General features: G+C 32.7%; 3 protein-coding genes across 3 annotated transcripts; 2 read left to right on the top strand and 1 right to left on the bottom strand.

The window, feature by feature from the left end:
• Positions 1,391-1,935, top strand: LOC108660965. The gene has a single exon (XM_018116146.1). It carries the CDS (start codon positions 1,450-1,452, stop codon positions 1,558-1,560), a length of 111 nt encoding a protein of 36 aa, XP_017971635.1. The 5' UTR covers positions 1,391-1,449; the 3' UTR covers positions 1,561-1,935.
• Positions 1,611-3,298, top strand: LOC18608227. The gene has a single exon (XM_018116145.1). The coding sequence runs from the start codon at positions 1,736-1,738 to the stop codon at positions 2,957-2,959; it is 1,224 nt and encodes a 407-aa protein (XP_017971634.1). The 5' UTR covers positions 1,611-1,735; the 3' UTR covers positions 2,960-3,298.
• Positions 6,197-6,903, bottom strand: LOC18608225 (ESX-1 secretion-associated protein EspE). Its single transcript, XM_007042806.2, has one exon. It carries the CDS (start codon positions 6,817-6,819, stop codon positions 6,445-6,447), a length of 375 nt encoding a protein of 124 aa, XP_007042868.1. The 5' UTR covers positions 6,820-6,903; the 3' UTR covers positions 6,197-6,444.

Here is a 10,982-nt window from a genome sequence, read left to right as displayed (position 1 = left end):
GTAATGTAATTATAAATAATGTGATTGTAGAAAAAATAACATTACAGTATTTGATATATAAGCAAAATAATGATTAAAATGCAGAGAAAATAACATTGTAGCGCTTGGTTTACAAGTACTTTATTGAGAATGTAATGTTAATTTTTAAAATTACCCCTATTTATTAAAATGCAAGTTTAATATACTTATATTTTTTATTATTAATTTTTATATAGTATCATCTCTTAAATATATTTTTAATGTCATATATTTTATTTTCATTTCTTGTTATAATCTTATATATTTTATTTTTATTTTTTAATATAATTTTTTATATTTATATATTTTATTTTAATTTCTTTTACCTATATTATATAAATTTAAATTTCATATATTTTATTTGATTTTAATTTCTAATTCTTATATTATATATTTTATTTTAATATTTTTTATTTTAATTATAACTTTACAAAATATTTTTAATAAAGAACTAAAGTTAAAAGGTAAAAATATCTTTAATAGCATTGTAAAGTGTAATGTAATATGATTGTATTAATTTTAGACTGTAATCACATTACATCAATTAGCTGTAATATGATTGTATTGCAATTTTACATTACAGTACTTTATTGTAAAACAAACATTGTAATGTAATTTAACTAAACACATTATAAGAAATATACTCTCACTTTCCTCATACCAAATGCTACCTTTGAATGCAATTACATTACATTCATTGATTATAATGTAATAGCATTGTAATCTTACATTATTTGTTATAAAATAAATACTATAACATAATTTAATTAGACACATTACAAGAACTACGTTTTCACTTTTTTTATACCAAATGTTACTTTAATATAAAAAAATGATTATCTTAAATCTAAACTCAATTAAATCCATATCGTATTTGTGTTTATATAAATTTGTCGTATTTGTCTACAAAATTATTGACAAAAACATTTATCCATCTAATTAAAGAGAAAATTTTAGACCCCGGTAGAGTTGCAAATGCCTAGAAAAACAAACACTGTCTAAAAAGAGTGAAAAAAAAAAGCCAACAACGCTAGTGCTCCCACACGGAATGAAAACCAACATTAATAATTAAGCAAAAATTAGGGTCTAAAGAGAGGATGACTCACAAATCATCAATCCAGATATTCCTTTTTACGTGTAATTTACTTTTCCCCTGTATATAAGCATCTCTGTCTTTCTCCACCGCACACAAAACCAAAGAGAAAAACACTTCTCTTCTTTCTCTCTCCCTCATCCCTGTTCCTCCTGGACATAAGTTCTTCTCTCAATTTTGGTTCGGGTTGGTTGGGTTTCAGAGGATCCATGATAACAAAACGTATGTCTGGGTCATTCGGAACCTGCATTGATCTGATCTGATATTGGTAAAGAGAGAAGAAAACACACATATACCAGCAGAGGGAGAGAAGAGGGGATTCCACAAGTAGAATAACCATGGAGACAGAGAGGCTTAGGTCATTGTTTCTCCTCTGGTGCAGAAGTCGAACCACACGTGTTGCTCTTGTGGGTGGCAACCACACCGCTGCTAGGTTTTGCACTCGCTAAAAAACCGTCCTGTCTCCGCTGTTTTGGTTTTTGTCTCTTTTTTTCTCCTTTCACCAATCTCTTGGTTTTTTCCAGCGACCTTTGGCCATCAGAGGCACCCTTTAGCCGAATTTGGCGAAATTAGCGGAATTAAGCTCTTTTGACTTCGTTCCAAATACAGATCCGGTCATTTGACATGGAAATGGGAGGTGGGTATCGACCCCAAAGTCATAGAATTTCATTAAACGCTGATACCCTTTTGGTTATTAAGCTTCCGGATCTAAGGTTCCTGCTTGTTTTGTCACGCTCGCTGTTTTTAGCGACGGTGATTGTCACATTGCCTTGGATTAGGTCCGTTCTAACGGGACCTTCAGGTTCGGTTTTTAATACCATCGATTATCACCAAAATTCTGGTTCTATCAATTTGGAGTACTGGAATTTGCTTTGGCAAGATTTTGCTGACGAGGGTCTCATTAGAAAAGGCGATAAAGCTCTTATTTTGAACTCTGCCATCCAAGGCGTGGCTGATGGAGGTTCCATGTTCGTGAACGATAATGAGATTGATTTGGTGGTGGAACCTGATTTGGAACGACAAAGTTCCTTACCAGATGAGGGGTTTGATTTTGTGTTCGTGTTTGGCTCTCTGGATTCCAAGTTTGTTGATCGTGTTGTGAAGATTGGTGGTGTTATTGCTATGCAATTGGGTGATGACATCTCAAGCTATTATCAAAAGCAGTCAGACTATAGAATTGTGTATCTTAAGAAATATAGTTCAACCATCTTGGCAATGAGGAAACTTGGTTCAAACAACCATTTGTTGGATTCTTCAGCAAAGCGAAGGCTTTGTCAGCTGACATTGGAGGCTAGGAAAGCGGCATTGAAAGGTTTAGAAGATGTTTTGTTTGAGCCACCTAGAAGAGCTTTGGCTAAATCACATGCGTACTTGAGGAAAATGAATTTTCTTCCTGATTTGTTAGGGGATTCTCTTGAGCACTATCCCCGTCGAGTTTTCATTAACGTGGGGTCTTCTGAGGATAAGAATGTTGTGATGAAATGGTTTGATAAAAATTATCCAAAGAGGAATCAAGAATTTGAGTTTTACAGTTTGGAAATGGGATTGTCTGGAGGAGAGGGAAGAAGAGTGAGTCCTCGAATTGATGTTTCGGATTGGTTGATGAAAAATGCAAGAGAAGAAGAGTATGTTGTCATGAAGGCAGAAGCAGATGCGGTGGAAGAGATGATAGCGAGGAGGGCAATCAGTTTGGTGGATGAACTGTTTTTGGAGTGCGACAACCAATGGCAAGATGGAGGGAAGAAGAATAAGAAAAAGAAGAAGAGCAAGAGGGCTTATTGGGAATGCTTAGCTCTGTACGGAAGGCTGAGGGATGAGGGAGTTGCAGTACATCAATGGTGGGATTGAGAAATAAGGCAGGCATATATCCCCCATGCTCTATCTTTCTTGGTGATGTTTATTCTATAATGTGTCCTATGGTTTTCGTGTTTAGAGTCCATGTGGGGGAGTCTACATGTGATTTCTCCAAATAAAAGCATTTTATTGCTTAGTAGTCTGGCTTGATGACGTGTATGCCTTTGGTGTTATTATTTCTTTACCTAGGTGTTGCTGTTGATTGTCAAATCCTTTTGGTGTTTCTTTTTTGTTTTATAAGAATGAAGATGCACTGTGCAAAACTGCAAAGAATTAAGTAGTCTTTTCTTCTTCTTTATGAGATTTCAAGTGTTCTCCATATCTAAAAATTGTTTGGTACTAGAATAAGATCACATGTTTTCCCTAGTCTTTTCTTTTCTTTTTCTAATCCCGGATGCTTCATTGTCCGGTCCACTCCTGAATGGCAGGCATAAAATATGATATCATGATTCGAGCGGATTAAACAAATCTTCCTTCATTCGAGAAATTTGATGAATAAAATTTGACTGTGTTGGCAAGAAAGTAAGCAGCAGTCAACCGTTTTAGACACAGAAAAACTGGGTGCACTCATTAATTGTTTGGCCAATAATGTCACTCTTTGATTGCTAAACAACAGACTTGAAAATAATGAAATGTAGCCAAACCCCAAGGACTGGACTGGAAATTCAATGGCAGAAGCAAAGGACAGAGGTGAAAGGATTGGGTAGCCATTGACATGCGTCCGGTAAAAGTGAATCTTCGCCTGTCGGTGCGGGCAAAATTTAGTTGCTAGGCAGACATGTGCGTTGTCCCTTGACCCAGAGAAATTAGAGAGCGTACCAGCATCAGATAACCTTATCCCATCCTTTAACTTATTCGGCCAATTATCGACATTTGGACGTAACGGCCACTGCCTATAATGTCCTACGCCTTCATTCAAATTTCATACATTTGACTGTAACTTCACCTCTTCAAATTACAAAGACACAGCAATTATCCGGGTTACTCGTTGTGCGGTAATGGCCGAATAATGGAAAAACTTTCCATTAGCCATAATACTAATACTAATAATAATAATATAAGTTGGTTAAAAGGAAGAAAAAGTTGTACTACTATTATGAGCAGAATATTGCTTTGGTTTTTTATATGTTCTTTTTTTTTGTTTACTTTAAAAAAGTGGAATAACAATCAATTACTCTTGCCAAGATTAACAATTCATTAACAGAAGATGTAAATAATAAAATAAACACAATATAAAAACGTACAAGCATTTGGATTCTCATTCCCGTACATATGGAGCTACAAAGAGAGTAGAAACAGGGCCATGTTAATACGTTGCTAAGAGAATTAACTAGACAATACAGTAATCCTGGTCTCCTGTATTTGATCCTAGCAAGCAAAAGAGCAGCCAAAGCTTCCACCAGAGATATCAGAAAAAGGAAACCAGAATTGAAGGAACCAATCCACTGAGAGGCCTACACCTTTCAACAATTTTATTTAGTTACTATAAACTAACTGCACGCATCAGTAGTTCAGTACTCAATACTAATAGCTTACCACCTGCATCAGCTGCTAATTATTCTTATATATGGATAGCGTTTTTAATTCAAGGGGTATTGTTGGGTAAAGCTGGTGGAGCAGAGAAGAATGGAAACGAGGGAAAGCCTGGGGGAACATTTCCTGGAATTGCAGGCAACCTGTACTCCGGGTAGGGTCCGTTATATGGAGGAAACTGGAAGCCACGAAAGGGAGGCAAATTAGGAAATTCTGGTGATGTTCCCTGCAAAAGTCGCCGAGCCCCTAGAGCTACGTCGATGCCTGAAAAAGACAATGCGATAAAGAAAGCTAAAATAAGGATATGGGAATTGGCCATCACTGGACTCAAAAGGGATTCTTATAAAAGGAGAGTGACTTAGATATGTGGATATTAATCAAATGAAAGCAAGATGGCCTTGAAGTGAGTAGCTAAGGAACCAGATTGGGTTTTTATAGTTGTTAGAAAGTGTTAAGCGAGTTAAATGAAAGAAGTTGGCCTCTGAGTTTGGTGAGTTTGCTTCCATGAATGGCCAGTAATTCTTCGACAAAAGTTGAGTCGAACGAAGAAAGTGAAGCGGTTTCCTCATTTACTGAAGTTTTTAATAGCTTGAAATATTGTTGTATTAACTTCTTTAGGTTAACGTAGGTAGTTGGTTAGATTCAGCGATGTGTAACATTTTCCTTTTGCAATGTTGAGGTCAACTGCCACTTTGCTTTTGCATTAATATGTTGCAATATATGGTTGGATGTCTTTTTCGATGTGTCTTAATTACCATGATCAAACAATCGACATTAATAGAAACTAGGATCATCCATGCATAGCTGCCACGAATCTCACAAGCATGATCAGCGATGGTGGTTATGAGGTCTCCAGACATTAATCTATGGGACAATGCTTTTATGAACAACATTACTTGAACCGATCCAACTTTAACTGGACCAATCCGAATTTAGTTGAACTACTGGAACGTTGTTAAAGCATCTTTCAGAACATGTTGAATCAGTACGGGAATGGTGTGGAACTACATGTCTCAACTCACCATGTACTTGACACTGGCATCATCCTTGCCTAAACATTACATTGATTCCTGTTTTTACAATTAGTTTTACTCGTTTTCGATTATCTTTTACTACTTACTAGGTTACTACACATTAACTATCTCGTAATTGAAACCTTAAACTGATCTGCAACTTTGAATCGGTAATTTTTACAAACAATGTGAAATAAAGACGGGGTGGTTTAAGGGTATAGTTTTTTTTTTTCCCTGTCTCTGGCTCTGTTGATTCACAACTGAGAACTGAGCCAGGCATATAAGTCTTCAAATAAACATTGTCAGTTCACACCTTTTTTTATGCTTGCAGTTGCAGCTGACTATTATCAAGAACTAGAAGCCATGGTATTAACTTCATATCAATATTTTGAGTTTCAAAAAAAGATATTCATATCAATTTGGATCAGTTATGTTTTAAAAAGGGTCATATTGCACAGAGCCGGGGAATCATTTTTCCACTGTTTCCAATGGTGTTTCTCCAACCGGGTAGATTTTTATGTTAACCAATAAACATTTTCCCTCTCCAAATGATCTTTTCTTTACTATTCTCGTATAAAATGCAGTCCGATGTCAAAAACATGTGTAATATACCATAACTATAAGGACACAAACATGTCATTCAAGAGGATTACGGAAATTAAAAGGAGAGAGAAGAACATAATCCGAACTACATTTTATTTAATACAGGAGTAACTCAAGCACTGCCATTAATAGAAGAAAACCCCCACACTGACACTACTTTCACATTAAACCACATGGAAAAAGAAGAAATCCTTAAAACCACACCTCCCAAGATACAAGAAAACAAGTATAAAACTATAAATCAGAGAGACATGCAACTGTATATCAAATCAAACCATTCGTATATATGGGTACAAACTTTATTCAATGCTGGATGTGAAATGAACAAACTCATGGGCTAGAGGGTGCGGGAGGTGGGGACAAGAAAGGAATAGAGGGAATCGTGGTTGGGATTGTGGGGATTGAAGGCATGCTTGGCAATGGAGGCAGAGTCACCTTTGGGACAGAAGGCAAGTTTGCCAAGCTAGGAAGTGGAGGAAGTGTTCCAAGATTTGGCAAAGATGGTTGAGTAGTTGGCAAGGTTGGAAGTGTGGGCTGTGGCAGACTGGGGATAGAAGGGAATGATGGCAGTCCTGCTCCAGGCAGAGTTGGTATTGGAGTCAAAGGTGGCAATTGCTGAAGCTTTCGAGCTGCCAGGCTAACCTCGACGTTCGAAAATGACAATGCAATGAAGAAAGCCAAAAGGAAACATTTTGAAGAGGCCATTTTGCTGCAAGCAAAGTTCAAGACCTTACAAGAATTGAACCAGGTGGGCTGTATGTGGTAAGACAATAATGTTTAGTTGAGGAGTTTAACTAAGTATTGAATGGGGAAAACAGGGGGCTAGTCTTGAGGTATATATAGGAAGAGCAGCATGAATTGTTAATTAAGAAAATCTTGAAGTACACCTTATATTTTTTTTCTTTTTTAAATTTGTTCTCCTAGTTAGTTCACTTTCTCACCATTTTCATTGACAAATAGAACATTTGTTGGTTGACTGCTTTTTGTGGTTGGCTATAAGAGTTAAATAACTACACATTATAATAAGTAATTTAATCGAATTAGGATATCAAACTTACTTGATCTAATTGGTGGGTAATCTAATCTCAGTTCAAAACCATTTCAGAAGCCACAATGACAGCCATTCGTGTCCAGTAATCTTTGCAGCATCAGGATTAATAATTTATGCAAATACTAGTTGGCTGCAGCTGCTTTCCAGGAGAAGCTACATTGGCGCAAATGAAGGGTTGAAGAATGTTTCTTTCTTGTGATTAGGTACTTTTGATTGAAAAATGGAGCAGCTATATATTCAATTCCATACTAGTCTGTAACCATTTCATGAATTTTTTGGCCAAAATAATGCCATTCCATAATTTAATGTAAGCTGCATGTACATTTTGCCTCACAAATACTCCTTAGTATGGTTCCAGAGTTGTTTTAAGCCTCAAGCAGTGAATCAAATGCAAATCCATGGTGGACATCATGTCAATTGTTAAAATATATACTCACTAGCTTTGATTCCTTTGCGATACATGGGACATCATAAATTATTAATTTTTAATATAGATAATTAATAATTCTAAAATTATAATTAAAAAAGTATTGTATGAAATATATGCGAGGAGAGAAAAAAAGAGAAATGTATGGAAAAGAAATGTTTCAAGACTGCCCTTAAAGCTTGAATGTGTTATCTTTAAATAATGGTATTTGTGACTTTAGGCAACATCAATTCATAAAGCCAAATCTTAAATATTTGCTAAAAAAAAAAGAAAAAAAAGAATTTAAAAATTTTATTTAAATGCAAAAGTTGATTTTCTTTTAATGGAGATAGAAATTTGACTTGACAATGGCTTTTATCCTTTATAAAGAATTAAAACTTATTAAGTTGACGACATTAAGCTTTGATAAAGTTAACATTTTTTTTCCTATTTTATTTGTTGAGGTTTTGCGTATTTCATTGATACAACATATTTAAATTTCAAATATTATAAAAGAAAGATAAGAAAGATAATTTGCATTATATATATATATAATATTTTGAATTTAAAATAATTTAAAAAGATTTGATCTTCTATTATATTTTGATTATGGTAATTTGCATAACTTTAGACATTTTTCTACATAAAATTTGATGCTTTTGAATTTATAGTAATCTAGGAAAATTTTGATCTTCTCTTGTATTTTGAATATGTTAATTTGCAAAATTTTAAGCATTTTCTTGCATAAAAATTTGGTTTTCTATTGGAAAAGTGAGTTGAGAGATGATTTTTGTCTATTTTTAAACTAGGATAAAGTATATAGGCGGGTTGAAATATTTTGATAAATAATTTATGTAATTTTTGAAATATTTTGATAACTGAGTAATTGATTAAATAGAGTTATTTAGTAAGATATGTTTGGTTCACAGAATAGAATAAAATAAGAATAAAATAACTATTCCACGAAAATAAAATAAGAGATAAATAATTATTATAAAATTTAGTTCATTAGAATGTAATAATACAGGAATTGCTATTATGATTTATTCTAATACTGGATTAGCAAGAATAACTTCAAAAATAATTAAGGAATAAAGTGTTAAATGACAAAAATATCTTTGATTCTAATATTTAATTATTTTATTTCTAAAATATTAAAAATTTATAATTAATATTTTAAATATTTTTTTATAATTAAAATTTAATTTAATTTTAAAAAATAAAGTATTAATTTTTAGCTTTTTTTTTTGTTTTTCCATTTTAGTATTTTCATTTTTTTGTTTTTTCTTTCTTCTCACCGACCGACCACCAAAGATGTGGTCGGCATAATGGAGTGTCAATTTGGAGCTTCTTGTGGTCGAATCTAGCTGTTAGAGCATTGTATCAGCATTTCCTGTGACTAGAACTAGCTAAAGAGCACTAGATCGACACTTCTTGCAATTGAATATGGTGAGAGAACGCCAATCAGTGTTTCCTACAAACATCATGGAGCCACCATCGTCTTTCGTTGAAGGATTTCAGAGAGAAAAGGAAAGAGGTAAAAGATGGATAAAGAGAAAAAAATTTAAGTTATGATGGTAATTTCTAAATTTATTTAAAGGTAATTTTGTCTAATAAAATTTTTAACCTATTCCCTATACTTGGAATAGTTATTACTAAGGTCTCTTAGTAATGGCTGTGCAAGTTTCTTTAGGAATGGTCATTTCGATTAATAGCAATTCCTGTGAAACAAACAAGTTATTAAAGGGAACGACTATTTCATTCCCCCAACAAGCACATTGTAAATTTTAGACATTATTCTAGATGTTAGATAAATTATCCATGTAGGTTTTTATGTTAGCATATTTTATCCGATAAATTTATATCTTGTATTATATATATATATATATATATATATACAGTATTTTGCTAATTAAAATGTTATGATTAACTAGTTTCTTAGAATTTTTTTGTGCATCCAAATCATGACATGTTGCTTCCTTGTATAATTTAAGGGCGTGTTTGGTTTGCAGGAAGAAATAGAGTGGGAATGGAACTAAGACAGAAATTACTATGTGAATTATTCTTATATTTGGTTGGTAAGAATAGTTTTAGGAATAACTCAGGACTAAGTGCTAAATGACAAAAATACTATTTATTATAATTTTTAATTTTTAAGTTAAAATATTTATAATAAAAACATTAAATTTATTATTTTATTCTTTATTTTTAAAATATTAGAATATAAAAAAATTTTAATTAAAATTTTAATTTAATTTTTAAGTTTAGAATATTAACTTTTTATAATTTAAAATTAAAACTTAAACCTTTTTATTATAAATTCATTTTAACTTTTTCTTTTTTTCATTTTAAATTTTAAATTCATTTTAATTTAGTAAGAGAAGGAGAGAGGTAGTTGAGTAGAGAGAGAAAAAAATTGTAAAAAATAAATAAATTATATTTTATATAATAGAAAATTCTTTAAATTAATAAAGGATATTTTTGTTCATCAATGTTTTTACTCTATTTATTACTCCTTGGAACAGCCAATACTAGGGGACCTTGGTATTAACTATTAAAGAAGGATTAAGAATAGAGGGGGGTGGTTATTTCATTCCCCTAATCAAACATGTTGTAAATTTTTTAACATGTTAAAATGAATCATTGAAGTACAAATCAATGGTTACTAACAGGATAAGATTCGGCTTATTAAAAGCTTTTATTTAATTTTTTTAGTGAGAAACTTTTTTTGATTGATAAATAAATTAACATTCCCATCTATTGACCTACTTATTCCATGTAGTTGTTATAGGAAGATTTACTCTACTCTGTTTAAATTTTTCTTACCGTTATTATATTTCTTTTGGGTAAAATACTCTATCATTTTTAATTTTTAATTATAATTACATATAAATCTATTAATTTACAAATTGGACATTCCGATCCAAATAACCAAACAACGTTAATATTTAAATTGAAACATCTAAAATGTTTTTTTCTTTTTTTAGGTCGATTGATAATAATCCCTATCCTGACCAGCCACCCCATGGCTAGATCTGACTCAGATTGGATTGGATTTCTTTGGGAGCACCAGACCACCAAGATCGGTGTTTTCCAGGGAGCATTGGATCTGTGCTCCTTGGGAAGCACAGATGAATAGTCCTCCCAAGGAGCACCCAACAAAGGGAGGGAGATTTGGCCAGAGTCGGATCTGCACTCCTCGACCAAAGCCAAATCTGATGCTTTAGCTGGGAAGGGGATAGGCTTTTTTTAATAAAAAAAATAAAAAATAAAAAATTATAGTTTATATAATGTGATAATTTTTAAAATTAATGATGAATAAAATTATCTTTTCAATATTATTATACCATCAAACTAACAAAAATATTAATGGTGGACTAATGACTGGGCTTTTGTGTCCAACAGAAAATA

This window comes from Theobroma cacao, chromosome 2, assembly GCF_000208745.1.
Source record: "Theobroma cacao cultivar B97-61/B2 chromosome 2, Criollo_cocoa_genome_V2, whole genome shotgun sequence".
In the NCBI taxonomy this organism is placed as follows: domain Eukaryota; kingdom Viridiplantae; phylum Streptophyta; class Magnoliopsida; order Malvales; family Malvaceae; genus Theobroma; species Theobroma cacao.
Note: the sequence above shows the minus strand (reverse complement) of the source record. Positions and strands in the feature narration are given on the sequence as shown.